The following is a 21,553-nucleotide window of genomic DNA, read 5'->3' as shown; positions in this document are numbered from 1 at the left end:
GGGCCACAATACAAGGCGTTCAAGACGTCTATTCAGACTCGGGAAAACATTCCCAACTTTACAGATTTGGTGTCTATGCTGATTATCGAAGAGAAGAGCTTGGGTGAAGACCAACAGACTTCACAAAGCAAAAACAGTTCAGAGCAACAGGCCTTCTACACAAGTTCAGGAAGAGGACGAGGTAGAGGAGGCCGTGGACGCGGTCAAGGAGGTGGCCGAACAGGTAATCAGAATTATGGCCAGCAGCAGCAGCAACAACAACAGTCCCAGAATCAACAACAACAACAACAACACGCAGGTGGAAGAGGCAAATTCAGAGGCAAGGGGAGTCAAAGAGGCCGTGGAAATTGGCAAAGGCAATATAATGATGCACGTGAATGTTATTATTGTGGTAAGCCTGGACATGTGCAGTCAGAATGTTATAAGAAGCAGGCTGACATGCAAAATGGGAAAGTGCAGCAAAACAACTATGCATCCTCAAGCAGAAATAATGAGGACAATGAAAGGTTGTTTGTTATGCAGCATGTCGTGAATGCCATGTCTGAAAATGTTGATGCAGCACAAAAAGATAATGTATGGTATGTGGATTCAGGCGCTTCGAACCACATGACGAGTCATGGGGAGTGGTTCAAGGAGATGAAAAACCCGGAAAGACCAGGTTTTGTGGAAACAGGAGATGACACGGCTCATCCAATTGCCCACGTTGGAGATGTGCCATTATCTATGCAAGATGGCAAAGTGAAGTACCTTGCAGATGTACTTCATGTACCGAACATAACAAAGAATCTGGTTTCAGTTGGCCAGATGATTGAGCAGGGTTTGCAGGTTCGGTTTAACCCTGATGGATGTTATGTTGAAGATTTCAAAGACAAGTGCAGGTTGGTTGCAAAAGGCAACAGAGTGGGCAGAATGTTTACGTTGGATGTAGACATGCCTGAAATGAGTGCTGCGATGTTTGCAAATGGTTCAGGAGTTGTTGCAGACACAGACATATGGCATAAAAGAATTGGACATGTAAATGTGCAGAGATTAAAGTCTATGCAGACAAAAGGAATTGTGACAGGGCTGCCAAAATTTAAAGTGGAAGGTATGCAGAAAATCTGTGAAGCATGCCAATTTGGGAAGCAAACAAAGCATGTGTTTCCACGTAACAGATATGTGAGCAGAAATGCACTAGATGTTGTGCATTCAAATGTATGGGGTCCTACGAAGACCGTGTCTATGGGAGGCTGCAGGTACTATGTCACTTTCATTGATGACCACACGAGGAAAGTGTGGGTATATTTCATGAAAGAGAAGAGTGAGGTGTTCACTCACTTTCAGAATTTCAGAGTTTTGGTTGAAAAGCAAACAGGGAAATATGTAAAGTGCCTAAGGTCAAATGGAGGGGGAGAGTACTTCTCCAATGAGTTCTCTGAATTCTTGAAGAAGAATGGTATTCGGAGACAGTTTACATGCAGATACACTCCGCAGCAAAATGGAGTTGCTGAGCGGAAAAATAGGCACATTGCTGAGATTGTGCGAGCATTGATGGAAGAGAAGAATATGCCGCATTGCTATTGGGCTGAGGCTGTTTCTACAGCAGTATACATCATGAACAGGACTCCAGCTGCAGCCATACATGATGTAACTCCAGAAGAGAGGTTTACTGGCAGAAAACCAGATTTGTCTCATCTGAAAGTCTTTGGATGCATTGCATATGTGCATGTGCCAGATGAGCTGAGAACTAAGCTGGATCCGAAAGCTGAAAAATGTGTGTTTATTGGATATTCCCTTGAGCAAAAGGGATACAGGTGTTATAACCCTGCTACACGTGAGTTGAGGGTAAGCAGGGATGTTGTGTTTGATGAGATGAGCAGCTGGTATGCTGCTGAAAAAGAAGCTGTTGGGGCTGATGTGAGTGGAAGTGTGGTTGCACAGAATGCAGGTCAGCAATCACAGTCTTTGAGTGGACCAGGAGAGTCCTCATCTAGTGGGTCTGTTGATAGACCATGGAGTGGCAGGCTGCGTCATAATACCAGTCCTGCAAATGTGATTAGTACATCACGTAAAGGAAAAGAGAAAGTGGTTGAGCCCCTTGGTATGCCTGACATTTCTGCAGGACATTCTCATGTTGATGGAGAGTCTAGTGGCTCGGATATGAGCCTTGATGAGGAGCTTGGGATCCCAGCTATGAGAACACCTAGTGTAAAGAAGGCTATGGAAGCCATGAATGAAAAGCTGCGAAGATCAGGGAGAGTGAAGAACCCTGTGCAGAGATTTACATATGATGGTTATGTGGCACATCACTATGCATATATGGCAAAGGTTGTGCAGGTTGTAGAGCCCACATGCATTGATGAGGCTGTTGGAAATGTGTGTTGGGAGAAAGCTATGGATGAGGAGATGGATGCACTATATGGAAATGAAACTTGGGATTTAGTGCAATTGCCTGAAGGCAAGAAAGCCATTGGATGCAAGTGGGTGTACAAAGTTAAACATAACAGTGATGAAAGCATAAACAGGTACAAGGCTAGATTGGTAGCCAAAGGATATGCGCAGACATATGGGATTGATTATGAGGAAACTTTCAGCCCAGTTGCCAAGATGGCAACGGTGAGAGTTGTGATAGCAGTGGCTGCGTCAAAGCAATGGTCTTTACATCAGATGGATGTAAAGAATGCATTCTTGCATGGGGATTTGCAAGAAGAGGTGTATATGTTGCAGCCACCAGGATATGAGGATGTGGGTCACCCCGAGCATGTTTGCAGGTTGAAGAAAGCCTTGTATGGCTTAAAGCAAGCACCAAGAGCATGGTCTGACAAGATTTCTGAATATCTTGTCACTATTGGCTTTCATGTAGCCAATGCAGATTTCTCATTGTATGTGAGACATGGTGATAGAGGAGTTGTGCTTGTTGTCATCTATGTAGATGACTTGATCATTACGGGGGACCATGATGCAGAGATCTTTGATGTAAAGATCTTGCTTAGACAGAAGTTCGAGATGAAGGATCTGGGGGAGCTCAGATATTTCTTAGGCATTGAGGTGATTAGGTCACCACATGGTATTGGATTACTGCAGAGACAGTATGGCTTGGACATGTTGTCCAAGTACGGTATGACAGGCTGTAAGCCTATTTCTGTGCCATTGGATCAGAATGGCAAGTTGAGTGCAGACTCAGGAGAGATCTTGGAAAATCCTACTATGTACAGACGCATAGTAGGAAGTTTGATTTACATGACAATCACCAGACCAGATTTGAGCTATGCTGTTGGGTTGGTGAGTCAGTTTATGCAGGTTCCACGGAAACCGCATTTGGATGCAGTGAGACGCATACTGAGGTATGTGAAGTCTACTTTGCATTGTGGACTATTCTATGAGACTGGGACAGAGATATGTGTACATGGGTACACAGATGCTGATTGGGCTGGTAGTATCTCAGATAGAAGATCTACCAGTGGATTCATGTTTTCTTTGGGGAGTGCTGCTGTGACTTGGAGCAGCAAGAAGCAGCCTACGGTTGCTCTATCGAGTACAGAGGCCGAGTACAGAGGAGCTGCTATGGCAGCATGTGAGGTAGCTTGGTTGAGAAAGCTACTTGCAGATTTGGGTCTATCAGTGGATAGACAAGTTGTCATTTTCTGTGACAACATTAGCAGTATACAGTTGGCCAGGAACCCAGTCTTTCATGCTCGTACGAAGCACATAGAGGTCCACTACCACTTCGTCAGAGAAAAGGTCTTGGCAGGAGACCTTGACCTTGTTTATGTCAGCACAGAGGATCAGGTAGCTGACATCTTCACCAAAGCATTGGGTACAGAGAAGCTCCGCAGATTCAGAGCTTCACTTGGTGTACATGAGATGGAGTTGAGCTCGAGGGGGAGTGTTGAGATATCGAGCTCTAGTGAGGCGGTGGACACTGATGACCCGCCTGGGGGATAGGCCCCACACTTACACCACTGGCATGGTTGGTGAGATCTTGGGTGATATGCGGCCAGTGGGATGACAAGCTGTGTGGTTAGTATCTTGTGATCCGAACAGACATATCTTTCTATGACATCCCCTGGAATCCCTAACTGACTATTGGGCATTACAATTTACCCAATGTGGTTACAAGAATGCGATTGCGGTGTGCGGTTAATGCCGCAACACCATACATGAGCTACACAGTTGGGTTGTTTATGTAGGTTCCTCAAAAGCCGCATTTGGATAGTGTGAGGCACACACTATGCTATATGAGGTCCAAAGTGGAGTATGGCCTCTTCTATGAGGCTAGTATTATACTGCTATAGGTGTATGGATACATAATTATCTTGCTAGCTCACCAATTTAGCATTCACATTATGGTCTACGCTTGTATATAGTATGCTAGTGCTTATAATGATTTTATTTATCTTTTGGAGACCTCTTTTGAGAGCAATAAGGAGAAGAAGATTTCAATCTTCCATCTTTGTGTGTGTCTTTTTTATTATTGTGTGTGTGTGTGTGTGCTTGCAAGCTTAAGCTTTCTCTTCTTCCCTAATCTTTTCACATATTAACATAGCATGGATGGAGTGAACCATTAAAGTTCTTTAAGTGTTGTTAAGACCCTATTGTCATACTTATCATGATCCATTTACTGCTTTTCCCAATCGGGATTAAGGATTCCTTGTTGAGTCTATTATCTCATACCAAAACACTAAGTTATCTCTTTCCATGGCATGCTTCTTATGGGAGTCCTCAAACTGTGTGCCTTCATCATGGCTACTATGCGGGTCTCCATGTTTGGGACTTCATCTTACCTCTGTAACTCAAAGACCTCCACTTATGCATCCTACCTAAGTAACTTAGAGACCTCCACTTATGCAAATCTTTGCATAAGGGCCTTATCATCTCACAAGATTCCCTCCATGGCTTTGTAAAAGCTAGGTATCTCCAAATCCACTTGTAGAATGATCTCCACATTATACATAAGCTTAAAGGTTGTGAAGCTTATTTATGACCTTGTGACTAGTACAATAAGTCCAAGTTAACACTGGCAGCTTGGACATATCATACACAAGCTTGAAGGGTGTGAAGCCCATGAACTTGTATGTCTAAATTACCAATGGTATAAGGTCTCCACATTATAATCTTGGAAACCAAGAGTTGCCACATGATGTGGCATTGTTCACATACCAAGTTTGGTCACAAAACAATGGGCCAAGATATGCAATTGTTATACCTCCTCAACTCCACCAATATGTCTGCCCAAAATAAACAATCTAGGCACAAAATCAACCTCAACATATCGCAATCTTCAAATGTCTTCCTCCTGATAACTCATAAGCTGGCAAAGTACAGAACAATCTTGCCCTCTACTAGTTCGTGAAAATTCAATAATCAAATCCATTGAAATAGGGAATGCTTGTTAACTACAAATGCCCAGGGGAGTTTTTTGAGAGATTTTTTCAAGGGAATGTTTGTTTATATAAGACTTCTAAGAGGTTATAGAAAGGGAAGGTTAGGAAGTTATCCCTTAGGTACTATGGACCTTACCCAATCCTAAAAGAGTTGATAAGGTGGTGTATTAGAACTTCCCCCTAATGTAAAAGTTTATCCAATTTTCCATGTAAGAAGACTCAAGAAGAAACTAGGAATTGAGAATACATCTCAAGAATTGGTCGAGGTTAAGCACTTGTCCTTTGTTCCATCATAGGAGCCAGAGCTTATATTAGATTTTAGGGACATGAAGCTTAGAAATAAGTTGATCCCTAAGTTAAGATTAAGGGGAGAGACAAGGTGGTGCAGGACTCCACTTAGGAGATAGTTGCTAGTTTAGAGTGGAGATTCCTTGACTTTGTTTCCTAGTTAGGAAATGTCTTAAGAGGGGAAGTATGTTATGTACCTAGCACTAATCCTCGAGATTAGGTCCGAATCTAGGCAAGGTTGGGAAGCCCTAAGAGTAGGGGGAAGGCTGTAGCATAAAGGTTAAGGTGGGTTCATGATCCATGGTTTTACTAGTTATTTATGACTGGATGGTTATTTAGCGACAATAGTCACTATATAAATTTCTTATGGATGGTTATTTAGCGACAATAGTCACTTTATTAATTACTTATGGGTTATTGAGTTCTTAATTTGTCTCACTTAACAGTAAGTTTGTGCCTGACCGGAATAGTCTTGCTCCTGGCAGCATAAACATGGCGATACACATGCGGTCTTATCGAGGGTCCCTTACGGCATGCTCTAGTGGTATGGGATGCCATGGCTAACTAGCTTGGCCTGTAGGGAGTGAAACCTTAGCCTCTGGCTCATGAGAGATTCTTGATGGAATCTACACTCGAGAGGTGAGTTTGTCTGCACCCTTCTATATGGCCTAACCTTTTTCATTTAGCTTGTGTATCAAGTGATCTTATCCCCCAAGATTCCCAATAGAATCTATGGTTGGAAGGTGAGCTTGCCTCCACCCTTCTATGTTTCCTAATCTTGTGCATTTAGCTTGTGTGTAAGGTGATCTTATGGGAGCTTCACAATGGAGAATGGGAATCGGGGGATTCCACCTACGGCCTAGGTGGATGCTTTTTAGGATTCCATGTTAGGGGGTGGAATCTCTCTCCAACCTCACACATGGTAACGCACTTTGGTTAGGAAATGCCCAGCCACTATCTTGGTCTAGGGATGCTTGCATTGGTACAACAGCTCATTGTGGTAGTACCCTACCTATTTGGAGATCCCTAGCCATGCCAATGTGTTGATTGTGCACTTGTTGTACTTGGTTGTTGGCCACTTCAAATGCGTGTAGATGGTTATAACTTATGCTAGAGCACGACAAGATATGGGCCTTAGGATATGTTCCCGCTCTACTATGATGTGGGTGTTAGGATATGTTCCCACTTTACTATGATGTGGGCCTTATGATATGTTCTTGATCTACTATGATGTGGGTTTCATTAGCGTCAATGATTCCATGCACATGCATACTTCTCCTTGTGCAAGACTCAAGTGTTCTTTATTTGGTGAATAGAATCGAAGGTCTCTTATTTCTTACTTTGTCCAAACCATGTTTAATCTTAATAGGGGACAACGAAGGAAGGTATTTCCCAACGTCCATATCTTGTGACCCTTCTTCCTCTTCTAATAAAATATATGCTTCTTCATTGGCCTCTTATTCTACAAGTAGCTACAAAGAAGACCTCAACGTGCAAAACTTGCAACCCTCAGCGATTCCACAAGATGCAGAAGAGCTAGGAGAGATAGAGATTGATTCAACTCTCATGAATGTTCATTTTAGAAGAAGAGAAGTTCTAAAAATCTTCTCCCAAATAAGGGATTTACTCTCATGGATCCCTCCCATATCTCTATACCCTTAAGGTCTTATAATAATGGGCTAGACGGCTCTCCAAGCTCAGAGGAGATAGCTCTTATACCTCATCCTCTTTTTGAGATTGCTCCTTACCTTTCTCTATCTCAACACTAGGAGGTGAGTGTTTGCTCCTTGTCTTTCTCTATCTCAACACTAGGAGGTGAGTGTTTGCTCCTTGCCTTTCTCTATCTCAACATTAGAAAGTTTGGTGTTTGTCTATAAGAACCCATCTACTGGTACTATCTAATCCCTAGGAAAGTGGCCTTTAGTCCCACACTTAAAGCATGTATTAGGGGTATTATGGAGATTCCTATAATCCACCCTCTGGGAGAAGAATTCCCCTATATTAAGCCACAATGTCAATTTTCCCTGACAAATCCTCTTGAGGATCTAGCATGAGACAAACTTTTGAATGGGGTTTGAGGGTGACAAATTCTTCCACTTCCAACATATAAACTTCTCCTATAGCTAAGGCTATGGTCATAAAGGAAGGGACAAAGACAAATATCAATCTAGGGAATTCAACCCAAACATCTATCATCTTAGGCTAGGGTTTTTCAAGATGAAAACCATGATCCAACAATCCTCCCTAAGTTAAATAAGGTAGATATTCTTGCAAATGCATGACAAGTTCTTGAAATTTCCATAGAGGTTATATGTGCAGACATGGTGGAAGTAAGGTAGTCTAGTAAGGAGACAAGGTATTAATGGATTATACTCTGAGCAATATGCATGGTAAGGAAAGGTGCCACACACCCTTCAAGGATGCAACTACAATGTTTGTCACACTCCTCATGGAAATATAACTCTAGCCTAATATCATAGATGCACTTGCTCTCTCTCTCTCTCTCTCTCTCACACACACACACACACACACACACACACACACACTCACTCACTCACTCACACACACACAGACACACACACACACACACACACACACACACACACACACCTCGGGGAGGTCACTCACAAAAAAATGTAAATATCACGTGCGTTCAACAGAAGCATATTTTTAATTTATGAAACTTACATAAATATATTTACATAAGGGTATGATTTAAATTTTTTTCAAAAAAATTTACAGATTCATAAAGAAAAGGGGATATTATATGGATAAAAAAATTCACAGATAAAGGATTTAAAATATAGGCCTTGAACGCACGCGATAGGGGATTCTACATATAGTGACCCCCCCGAGACACACACACACTCCTCATGGTGGTAACACAATTCTAGCCTAATATCATAGATGCATTTGCTCTCTCTCTCTCTCTCTCTCTCTCTCTCTCTCTCTCTCTCTCTCTCACCCCCCAAGTAATCTCACACAAGAATAAGTGAAATACATAGGATAAATAACACATTACAATAAGTAGATGAGCAATATGCCACACAAGATTACACTATATACTTGTGTCAAACCAACATCTACCATTACCAAGTCCTCATTGGTCAAACCAACATGGCCTTATTGGTCCCCTTTAATGCAAAGTCTAGCTAGTCCAAGTAGAGAGGGATATTGAAGGAGCCATTATGGAGAGGGGAAAAGTGTAGAGGGGAAGATTACGCTCAAGAGATAAAGGTGGTAGTGTCCATACAACTGGCATGTGTAAAAGGGGCAACAAATATAAAACATGTAAAACCATAATGCATGTAAAACAAAAGGTAGTTAGACTTGAAAGATGAGCATAAGGCATTAAAACAAAAGGCAGCTAGACTTAAAAGGTAACCATAAACTGAACTCTAGTGGAAGGAACTTCTTAATATAATCGAGGGCGCCTATATTAGGATGCACACAACCAACTAGTTGGTAATCTTAACTAACTATGTGATTAAATCTAAGCGTGGTGCCACTAATCTCTCTTATGCTCATTCTGCTATCAAAGGTTATGGGCCCACACACCCTCGGGATGGAGGGAGTGTATGTTGGCTATGTCCATACCTGCAATGACTATGTGAGGTCATGGTTCGACCAAAGCGTGTGCAATTATCCCATATAAGTGAAATAAGGTATAGGTGGAACCCTACAAAGGCTAAATTGGTTATGGGTGAAACCCTACAAAGAGTATGAACAGAGCCCTACAAAGGCTAAATTGGGACTAGTCCCGTGTTATCTACTCTAGTTGGCCTATTTAAGGGTAGCATGCCCTTGTTTGTTACAGTTGTAGTGTGCCCATTCATGCCAAAAGTGATCGTCGTGCCACCAGACACCTTGCTAACAAGAGAGAGGGGATTACATTTGAGAAGAAGAGTGAGAGATATATAGAATATTACAAGGCCTAAGGAGAGGTTTGGGGTACATGCATGGGAAACCTAGAGTGCTTAATGTGCATTGGTTTGGCACAAGATGATGGCATGTATGGTGAAGGGATCACAAGGGGGACCCACAAGTCGTATTGGCCCCATGAGTTGAGTCGGCCACCATTTGGGCCTAATGCAAGCTAAGTTAGCCACCATTTGGGCCTGATGCAAGTTGAGTCAATCATAAGTTGTGTCAGGCCAAAAGTGATGAAGAGGTATCATGAAGCAAGTGCCATGCACAATTGATGCGGATGTGGATGACGAGGGGAGGAAGTTATCGACAAAGAAGGGCACAGAAACCCAAAATAAATTGAGGGAGAAGTGGAGCCAATCATGAGGAAGTAAAACCTAAAACAATAAAGTGCTCAGAGAGTTATCATGAACCAAGAACAATACCACTACTATGACAAGGTAGTGACCTTGATGTTACTAAGAATGCATTACAAAAAGTAGAGGAAAAACAAATGTTTTGAGGGGAGGAGCTAATCTCAACATGATATTAGTAGGTGAACGGGTTGGAGAGGTTATACTCATAGGAGAGGAGTTAACACTATTGCCAAGTAAAAGAAAGCTCCAACCACCTTGCCCATTTGAAGTCTCCATCTCATGGAAAGGGACCTTCACCTGGCTCAAATCTCTTGATGCCTACACACATTGAAACATTATTCTCTCTCTCTCTCTCTTATGCACGTGCACACACACATAGACACATGCATGCACGTGCACACACACATAGACATATATATGCACATGTACATAAATACACATGTAAAGACGTGGACACACGTGAACCATTCACCACACCACTTTTTCTTCCTTTCGGCCCACCACCCATGCTTCTTGCCTATGCAACCCACCCTTCTTCGAGATCTATTGTTGTTGCCCAGTGAGTGAATTTCTCTCTCTCTCTCTCTCTCTCTCTCTCTCTCTCTCTCTCTCTCTCTCAAGCATGCATACATGCACCACACACACACACACTTCTATGAAAACCCTTGCAACATTCTTATTTCCCTTGCTAATCCACAACCCCTATAATATTGAGCCATGCATGACACAACATATAGTTATAGCTCACAAAGTCTCATTTGATAAAATATCTAGTTTAATACACAAGAACTTTTGGTGGGGTGAGGCAGGGTGTAGGGAGAGGGCACACCTAGTGGTTCATTTACCCAACTTTGCAAAAACATGCTCTATAAGATAGGTGTGGATATGGGTGGGGAGGTGGAAGCGTTATAAAAAATAAATTTATACGTTGAAGTCCCGAGTAATAAAAGTCACATGATTATAAAATTGTTAAAGTAATTGTTCACAATAACATAATCTGCAGTAGGCATTGGCAACTTCTATTATGTAGTTCATATAACTTCTATTTGCAGAAAGTAATACAACATGATGTGGAGTTACTACTACTAGGATTGGCATACATTGTTGTGATATAGGACATTATAGGACATTGCAGAAAGTAATACAACATGATGTGGAGTAATACAACATGATGTGGAGTTACTACTACTGGAGGTAAAACCAAAGGAACTGAAAATCTAGGACGAGGAGGTGGGTTTAACACGGGAAGGAGCGTGGACAGCGGTGGAAAAGGGAGGCTGCTTCACAGGAGAGCTCCCTTCCAGCCACTGCACCACGGTCGGGGCGTAAGGCCTCATGCCTGGGTCATCTTGGATGCACCAGAAAGCAGTCTGGATGAGCCTCTGCACTAATTGCTCCTCGTCAAAGCCACATATTTGGAGGCGCTTATCCACGATCTCCATCATCAAGCCTTGCTCGCACTTCCCTGCAGCCCAGCTGGGGAAATGCCACTCCTCTGGGTCAATTAGAGCATTGTTTAGCATTGAAAAGTCCAGATTCCTTCTGCCTCCCACAATCTCCAACATTACCATGCCCATGCTGTACACATCGCCCTTCTTGCTCACAGCTCCGTGGGAAAGCCATTCGGGAGCTATGTAACCTGGAGTTCCCCTCACCCCAGTCACCACCTCTGAAACGTCCCTCTGCATTAGCCTGGACATGCCGAAGTCCGCCAGCTTGGGCACAAATGCACCATCCAGCAGGATGTTCTGCGGCTTGATGTCGAAATGCAAGATGGGTTGCGCGCATTCCTCGTGCAGGTAACTCAAGCCTCGAGCGATCCCAAGCGCCACGTTATAACGAGTCTGCCAGTCAAGCAGAGGAGCTGGCGCACCATCATCAGATGCTTCTGAGTACCCATGATCATGAGCTTCACCTTTGACATTAAAAAGCCAGTGGTCCAAAGACCCCCTTTCCACATACTCGTACACAAGCAGCCGGTGCGAGACCTCCCAGCAGAACCCAACAAGGCGAACTATGTTGTGATGGCTCGTGCGTCCTATTGTGGCCACTTCAGCCAGGAACTGCTTCGACTGGCCTTTCAATAGGGACTCCAGTCTCTTCACAGCAACTCTCCTCCCATCTGGAAGCACGCCCGCGTATACAGAGCCGCACCCGCCAGCGCCCAGGAGCTTGCGGAAGGCCTTTGTTGCGTTGTGCAGATCCTGGTATGAGAACCTGCTGGGCAGCAGAGGAAGAATGTCCCGCAGTTCCTGCTCTTCTTTAGCTTGGCTTGCTTTTGTGCTCTTTCTTGCACTGACGACATACACAGCTAGTCCAAGCACTAAACAAGCCACAAAAGAGGATAGAATTGCGATGGCAATTATCACGGTATGTTTGTGATTACCTGCTACGATTGAACTTGCAGCTGGACTTGAGCCGTTTGAGTTATTTGCTGCAGATGTAACTTTCAAATAGGTGACATAATTCCTTACAAAGATTTCCATTGACACCGAGCCCGCCATGAGAGTACTGTTTGTAATAATAGGGTAAGACAAGTTTTTGTCAGTTACATTGAGCAAGGAGATCCCATCGGTTATAAAAAAGCAAGCGGAACTGTTGGATTGGAAGAAGAACCCGTTGCAGGAGCAGTTGGAGGAGCATGACTTCTTGCATTCTCCCACCGGCGCGGAAGTGGAGCTGGTGAAGGCCCATCCGCCAAAAAGGAAGATGCTTGCCGTCTGGTCCAACTGTAGGAAGTCGGTGGTGTTGATATGCTCATTACCCTCACTGCAGTGTGGCAGAGAGGTAGAGCGTCTGCAGCCCTTTGAGTTGTCGTTGGTGTCAATAGGATCAAAGATACTCACCCCTTCCAGACGTGAGGAATAATCAGCCGGGCATGCGCAGAGGGTTGCAGCAAATGGTGTACATACACTGAGAGGCCCGCAAGACATGGGGACATCGCACTCACCCCACCAATATGCCATCGAGCCATCCAATTCGGCTACTGAGGATCCTGACTCCAACACATATGTTGACTGGTCTAGTGCAGATCTTCCAATTGATGAGGGAGGGCTGGTTCCAGTAGAAACTGCGTAGGCGTAGAGCCTCCCATCGGTTTCCAATTTTATGAAGCTCCAGGAAATGCTCCCAAACTGCATATTTTCAGAATTGGGCAAGATGGCATAGATCGTGTTATTACAGGGTCCTGCGTCGAGGGTAAAATCAAAAGGAGACTTGGTTAGCATGCTGTAAGCTGTATCATTTGTGCCGCATGGTGACGATGAAACCAGTGTATTGAGATCGAGCAAATTGGTGCCATTCCAGCTCTGAAAGGGGAGGATTATAGGGATGACCCAATACGGAGATGGTTGTTCAATAAACTGAGCTGTATTGAGATAGAGCACAAGCCCTCCCTTTTCCATGCGAGCCAAGTAGGAGGAGTCATTACTTCTCAGCTCCTTGCCCACCGTCAACTTCTGCCCTTGAAGAAGAGTGTCTCTGGTCGAGCTTTGCCACACCACATTTGTTCTGCTCATTGTGTCGTAGATGACCAGATTTCCTGTGTCCTGCATCTCCATCATGCTAACATTGCATACATTCCAGACTACAATGCCATTGTGATCCCTCAGCTGCAACTCGTTGCTGCTGCCCGCAGCCACCACCACCAGAGACGAATTCACAGACGATCCAGATTGGCAATCCACACAGGCACTACAAAGCCATCAGCAACTGCTAATGGATGCAGGCTAGAGATATTGTCATCACTTCCACTCAGATAAAATGGGGAGTAATGACTGAGGTTGGAATAGTTGCCTGATAGCCCGCCACACACAGCCAAGTAGATCTGCTGATAATTAAGATAATCATCATCAGAAACAATTGGTGAGAAGAAGAAACCAAGAGAAAAGCCCGTGCTTTCAGACGAATTGGTGCTGTTGAAGCCCGGGGAGCTCAGAATAGGCAAGAAGGCGCCATCGTCATAGGTTGCAATGGCTGTCGTAAAGAGAAGGTCTTGGGAAACGGCATTGCCAGTACTGGCGTTGAAGGATGCGAGCATAGACAGGTTTAGGCCGACATTCAAAACTCGCAAAGAAGGATCATCAGGAGCAGAAGTGGCAAGGTGATCAGCAGATTGAAGGATCATGAAACACAGCACCACAATATATACACTGCTTGCCAACATCTCCTCATCTATATGAGAGCCTAAACAGAGGTATATTATGTACCTAGCTCACTTGAGGCGGCAGCAGCAGCAACAGGCTCTCTAACTGCGGAGTATGCATAGTGAGGCCTTTTAGAGGCCAGCAGGCAAGGCGTGAGTGGGCAGGCATGGCTTTTGAGTCGTGATCATTTAGCATTTGAGTCTTAGACGCCTTATCCTTTAAGACCAAGACCCCCTTTACCTCCTATATGCAAATTCAATTAACCTCCTATATGCATTTTTTGAAAATTTAGTTGCAAATTCAATTAACCTCCTATATGCATTTTTTTTGAAAATTTAGTTGCAAATTCAATTAACCTCCTATATGCATTTTTTTGGGGGTAATAAAAAGCCGTTGAGGTTAAAGGTCATCTTTTTTTCACTCGACTAGTAGTGGACACCAAAATGTCATTATTGGCATTGGGCCAATTTCCACTCAAGGTAGTTTTGGACGTGGCTAAAATGGGAAGGTCATAAAAAAGAACATTTTTCACCCTTGCCTCATCCGAATCAGAGTAAAAAAATCAGATACCTCCATGAATATATAAGTGTAGGTGGGTTGGCGATTATTCCTCCTATATAAATCTTAAATTATAGAAAATTGGGTGAATGTTTAAAAAAATGCCCTAAAATGTTCAAATTGGGTGAATATTTTCTAAAAACCTTCAAAATGGCCAAAATTTGGGCAAATGATTTAAGATATCGAGCGAATATTTTTGTGAAAAACCACAAAAAATAGCCAATTGGCAAAGATTAGCCCCTATTTTTTTCCTTGATCCAAATCCTTTTTTTTGTATGAAGATTTTTGGTATTGAAATTATGCCATTGAGGTAGACACCTTGCATGTGTTATCTACAATAGCATTCAAACTCGCACCCCTGGGAAAGCAAGCCTTTTCAAACATGGCAGGAGTGTATGAGTGTTAGAAAAAAAACGTCCTCCTTTAGTGTACTTTTTCACAGCTCAAATTGAGAAAAAATCGGTTGTAATTTTGCCTAGTCTTGAATTAAAGATTCAAATTTTTGAAAGTTTAGTTACAAAACCAATTAACCTCCTATGCATTTTTTTCAATAAAAACCCATTTAGCTTAAAGGTGATTCTTTTTTTCACTAGTTAAAAAGAAAAGTTTATTTTCGACGACGCCGGAGTGCATGCCAAAATGTCACTACTAATGTCATTGGGCCAATGTCCACTCAAGGTAGTTTTAGACTTGGCTAAACATAGCCCTCGAACTTGAAAGGTGATCCTCAAATTTCATTTGAAGGGCTCATGTAAAATCTACATTCCTATGAAAAGAATTTGAAAGGGCAAACTATTATTTTTTAGCCTTTCATTTGAAGGGAAAAAAATTTCTACACTTTTTTTTAAAAACAAGGGTAGTGCAACCTTCAAATTCTAGCATTATGCATTAAGCTCTCAACCCCACAAATAGTGGACTATTATCTCCTCTTCTAATATATTTCTTTTCAAAGGTGCAATCTATTCTAAGTTCAATCATTCACGAAAATTGAGTCATAAATAAGCATCCAAAAGCAAGTTTCAACCCACAATAATTCATCATTCATGGATTTGATAGCATCGATGTGCATCAAAAAGCAACCATGGGCCCACATAAGTATGCGTATTGAAATGGAAAACGTTCGCACTCACTTTGAGATTATTCCTCCTATATAAATCTTAAATTATAGAAAATTGGGTGAATGTTTAAAAAAAATGCCCTAAAATGTTCAAATTGGGTGAATATTTTCTAAAAACCTTCAAAATGGCCAAAATTTGGGCAAATGATTTAAGATATCGAGCGAATATTTTTGTGAAAAACCACAAAAAATAGCCAATTGGCAAAGATCAGCCCCTATTTTTTTCCTTGATCCAAATCCTTTTTTTTGTGTGAAGATTTTTGGTATTGAAATTATGCCATTGAGGTAGACACCTTGCATGTGTTGTCTACAATAGCATTCAAACTCGCACCCCTGGGAAAGCAAGCCTTTTCAAACATGGCAGGAGTGTATGAGTGTTAGAAAAAAAACGTCAACCTTTAGTGTACTTTTTCACAGCTCAAATTGAGAAAAAATCGGTTGTAATTTTGCCTAGTCTTGAATTAAAGATTCAAATTTTTGAAAGTTTAGTTACAAAACCAATTAACCTCCTATGCATTTTTTTCAATAAAAACCCATTTAGCTTAAAGGTGATTCTTTTTTTCACTAGTTAAAAAGAAAAGTTTATTTTCGACGACGCCGGAGTGCATGCCAAAATGTCACTACTAATGTCATTGGGCCAATGTCCACTCAAGGTAGTTTTAGACTTGGCTAAACATAGCCCTCGAACTTGAAAGGCGATCCTCAAATTTCATTTGAAGGGCTCATGTATAATCTGCATTCCTATGAAAAGAATTTGAAAGGCCAAACTATTATTTTTTAGCCTTTCATTTGAAGGGAAAAAAATTTCTACACTTTTTTTTTAGAACAAGGGTAGTGCAACCTTCAAATTCTAGCATTATGCATTAAGCTCTCAACCCCACAAATAGTGGACTATTATGTCCTCTTCTAATATATTTCTTTTCAAAGGTGCAATCTATTCTAAGTTCAATCATTCACGAAAATTGAGCCATAAATAAGCATCCAAAAGCAAGTTTCAGCCCACAATAATTCATCATTCATGGATTTGACAGCATCGATGTGCATCAAAAAGCAACCATGGGCCCACATAAGCATGCGTATTGAAATGGAAAACGTTCGCACTCACTTTGAGATAGTGTTTTATTCGATTTAAAAATCTCATCTCAAGGCCACATTATGCCTATGGTGGAGTCTAGACGGTAGACTTGCCTTTGAGTCTTTGATGTTGTGACCCCCTTTATCAAGAGCCTTGACCTCCTTTTTCCAATTGAGAGAAAAAAAAATACGTTTTTGAGTTTGACCTTTTACCTTTCAAGTTTTTCGGTTGAAAAAAGAACATTTTTCACCCTTGCCTCATTCGAACCCCTTTTTTTGGTAGGATTTTTGGTACTGAAATTATGCCATTGACGTAGACACCTTGCATGTGTTGTGTACAATAGCATTCAAACTCACACCCTTAGGTAGTAAGCCTTTTCAAACATCATGACACGAGTGTATGAGCGTTAGAAAAAAGAGTCCTCCTTTAGTGTAATTTTTCACAACTCAGATTGAGAAAAAACCGGTTGTAATTTTGCCTACCCTTGAATTAAAGATTCAAAATTTTGAAATTTTAGTTACAAAACCAATTAACTTCCAATGCATTGCTTTCAATAGAAACTTGTTGAGCTTAAAGGTGATCCTTTTTTTTATTGGTGAGAAAAAAAAGTTCATTTTCAACGCTAGAATGTACACCAGAATGTCACTAACATCATTGGGGCAATGTCCACTCAAGGTAGTTTTGGACTTGGCTAAAGATAGTCCTCAAACTTGAAAGGTGATCCTTAAATTTCATATTAAGGGCTCATGTAAAATCTACATTCCTATGTAAAGAATTTGAAAGGGCAAACTATTATTCTTTTAGTCTTTCATTTGAAGGAAAAACATTTTCTACCCATTTTTTTACAAGGGTAGTGCCACCTTCAAATTCTAGCATTATGGGTTGAGCTCTCAACCAAATAGTGGACTATTATGTCCTCTTCTAATATATTTCTTTTCGAAGTTGCAATCTATTCTAAGTTGAAGCATTCATGAAAATTGAGCCATAAAAAAGCACCCAAAAGAAAGTTACAACCCACAATGATTCATCGTACACAGATTTGACAGCATTAATGTGTGTCAAAAAGAAACCTTGGGCCCACATAAGCATGTGTATTGGAATGGAAAACGTTCTCACCACACACTTTGAGATAGTGTTTTATTTAATTTACAAATCTCCTTAAGGCAATATTGATTAAGTCATTAGGATTATCATTATATTGTTAATTAGGCTACACCCACCATAGGATTACTGTTCTTTAATCAAAATAATTAGGGTTAAGCACAGCATAGCCATGCATGCTTGAGGATCCATGTTTAATATTTTGACATAGTATCAGAGCTACTCCTTTCTTCATGAGCTTCTCCACTAGCTTAGCTTTAGTCCTCTCTAATCATTTTTTAGTTTTTTAGTGTTAATAAAACTCATTAAGCTAATTATCCCCAAGATTATCCACACACCTCCTTGTGGACCAAATTTGAAGAGCTTCATTCTCCCATTCTCTATTTCCTTATAGCCATTGCTCAATCCATTCAAGGAGCAACTTCATCACATCAAGGCATTGAACTTCACTAAAAGAATTAAGTAATTTCATCACTCTACCCAAAAATCACATTGTTTTGTTGACTAGTTTTTTTGCCATTTGCCCTATGTGCGTTGAATTGAGCTAAGAACCTTTAGGGGTAACTTAGCAATCGTATGAGCTATCTTCAACCCTATTTCATCAACGGGTCACAACACTAGAAGGAAAAACATGGTCACCCGTTTTCTCACTAATGCACATGTTTAAGGGTTGTTTAAATTACTTCTTTCTACTCTAGCATTTACATCTCATCAAGGCAAAGAGCTCTATGCAAAAACCCCCATCAATATTCCTTTCCATGAGCTCAATGGATCCCTCCAAATTCCATTCATACTAATTACCTTGTTTTCTCACTAAACACAATCATTAAGTGATGATTAGTTAAAATTGGGTTCAATCAAGAGTAAAATTAATATCTTTGATGTATATTAGTTTTGTACAAGCATAAACATTTATCATTTGTCATTTGCTTAGATTTTGGGAAGCCTTTAGAGAAGATTTCATGGGATCACATAACTACTTGCAACAACATTCAAAATGCCACTATTGTAAGCAATTAGACACTACTGAGAAAAAAACTCTGGTAAGAGCATCATGAATGTTGAGAAGTTCTATGGGGAAGTATTTTACAACTGGGCCACACAAATGAAGTATCTTCTCATGCACAAGAAGGTATGAAAATTAATTAATACACCCGCTAATCCAATGGATGATTGGACTAAAAGAGATGAACAGGAACTATCATTGATTAGATTACACTTGGACACAAACCTTATTCATCAAATCGATTCCAAAACCATAGCAAAACAAGAATGGGATGAGTTAAACTTAATATTTGGTTCCAAGGCTAAAAATCAAGAAATCCATTTGAAAATAGAATTTTATGGCTTAAAGATGGAATTTCATGAGTCACTAGCACAATTCATAAGCAAAACGAAAAGCATCATGACCCAATTGGATGGCAGTGATGCAAAGATAGATGAAAAGGATGGCATTTTTTGCCATACTTATAGAAAGCATGTCAAAGGAATATGGTGCACTACTCTAAAGAATTTACCTGAACCAACATATTAGGGTTGTATTTCATCCCTACTTGAAGAAGAGAAGAGGCTAATGAATTGAACACAAAGTACAATAAGGGAATAAACATTCTACACCAACAAAGGAATAAAAGAATGCTACCAGTGTGCGAAAGCAAAGGACACTTCAAAAGAGAGTGCAAACTCAAACACAAGCCCAAATGTGGACACTACAATAAACTTGGGCATAAGAAAGAAGAATACATACTGAAGAACTAGGAAGACAACTACGTGGAGGCTTTAAAAGCAAAGAACAAATCCCCCGAGGAGCATCTCTTCTAAGCCAAAGCTACATCAACAAGCCTCACCACCTTAGCTCATGATTATAAAAAGATCACCAAATGAGTAGACATACTCTTTTGCTTTTACCACACCTGACCATCTGAGGGTAGCAATTTATGCACTAAGGGGGGGTGATGACATATTTTAACACCACACTTGACCACCTTAAGTAGCATGTTACACTAAGGGGAAGTGATGGATATTTTGTAACTCACATCCAACCACCTTGCAATAGCCTGTACATCATGGCACCAAGGGGGCTATTAAAATTTGTGGTGCCATTTTGAGGGCAAGGTATGAGTAGAGGACCAAGATCAAAGGAGAATGCAACCACATCACACTTGGACATTATCCCACATGAGCAAATCTATAAGAGGTGTACCCTCCTCACATAAAAAGGGTCATTTTCAAGAAATGAATACAAGCTACTCTCAAGCCTCTCTATGAGTACAAGTTTCCATCTTATAACTAATTGTTCTTGAGGCAAGCTTAAGTTTAGGATCATCATTATGTTGTTAATTAGGCTACACCCACCATAGCTTTAGTGCTCTTTAATCACAATAATTAGGCTACACCCACCATATTAATGCTCTTTAATCACAATAATTAGGATTAAGAACACCATAGCCATGCATGCTTGAGGGTCCATGTTCAATCTTCTAAAAATGGTGACATGTGAGGAAGCTTGGTTTCACAAGCTACTTATAGATATGGGTGATCCAATCGATAGGTAGATGTCATTATTTGTGTGACAATAGGAGTATCATACAATTGGCCAGCAACTAGTGTATTATGCTAGGGGGAAGCACATTAAGGAGATGCACATTATCATTTGATGAGGGAGAAGGTTCTAGCAATAAGTGATCTGGATTGGTCTATGGTGGCACATAGGATCAAGTGACTCTAGGTTCTTCACGAAGGCAATGTGATGTGGGTTGGTCTATGGTGGCACATAGGATCAAGTGAATCTAGTTTCTTCACGAAGGCAATGTGTACAGAGAAGCTTCATAGGTTTAGAAGCTTGGAGTGTAGGGTATGGAGTATAGTTCAAGGGGGAGTACTGAGATATCGAGCTCAACCAATGTGGATATGGATGATATGGTGCCTGGAAAACATCTTCTCACTTATTCGACTAGCATGATTGATAAGATTATGGTTGATATTCCACTAGTGGTTTATAGGTTGTATGTCACTTTAGTTTTACTAGAGCTATGGCATAATTACAATGCCAGCTTATATTATTGGGTCCACATTATGTACCTTATGTGTTTTGGGGTAGAGAACTTTCTCTTAGATTCAAGAAAGGTCCACACTGTGAGAAAGGTTCATGCCATCTAATGAGTTCCCCTCTTCATTTCTTTCTAAGTTATCGATGTGTATCCTCATCTGGGACTTAATGATTCCTTAACTTTAACTAGGGCATCTACTCTAAAATATTTCAATTTCTAAGTCTTTGATCCTCTGCTCATGGAGTGAACCCTATCGGCATTTCTCACCACATTCTAGTGGAATTTGAATACTCTCACAAGTTGTTACATTCCCGTAACACCGCTACGGGCGTTACCACAAGAGGGGACGGCCTCTGGCTCACCACCCAGCCATAGAGGAAGAATGAGGGTTGCCCCTCATCCCCCAGGCTATATAGTGTGTGGCCTGCCATCCACACTAGCCTAGCCGCCCATGACTCCGCATGGGCGTCCTCTCCCACTGAACCCTGGACATGGCCATCCGGTCTGCCGCCGTCGGTCACAGGCATTACAGCCTACGTGACATTACCCCCCCTTAAGAAGAGTTTTCGTCCT

General features: G+C 41.4%; 2 protein-coding genes across 2 annotated transcripts; both read right to left on the bottom strand.

Moving 5' to 3' along the window:
- Positions 1–11,004: 11,004 nt before the first annotated feature.
- Positions 11,005–13,604, bottom strand: LOC147637159 (G-type lectin S-receptor-like serine/threonine-protein kinase SD2-5). The gene has a single exon (XM_086800753.1). It carries the CDS (start codon positions 13,495–13,497, stop codon positions 11,152–11,154), a length of 2,346 nt encoding a protein of 781 aa, XP_086656879.1. The 5' UTR covers positions 13,498–13,604; the 3' UTR covers positions 11,005–11,151.
- Positions 13,542–14,099, bottom strand: LOC147637158 (uncharacterized). The gene has a single exon (XM_086800756.1). The coding sequence runs from the start codon at positions 14,097–14,099 to the stop codon at positions 13,593–13,595; it is 507 nt and encodes a 168-aa protein (XP_086656882.1). The 3' UTR covers positions 13,542–13,592.
- Positions 14,100–21,553: the final 7,454 nt, after the last annotated feature.

The sequence above is a fragment of the Cibotium barometz genome, chromosome 7 (assembly GCF_041138505.1).
Source record: "Cibotium barometz isolate CiBa-2024 chromosome 7, ASM4113850v1, whole genome shotgun sequence".
In the NCBI taxonomy this organism is placed as follows: Eukaryota; Viridiplantae; Streptophyta; class Polypodiopsida; order Cyatheales; family Cibotiaceae; genus Cibotium; species Cibotium barometz.
The sequence above is the reverse complement of the archived record's forward strand: the minus strand, read 5'-3'. Positions and strand labels throughout refer to the sequence as shown.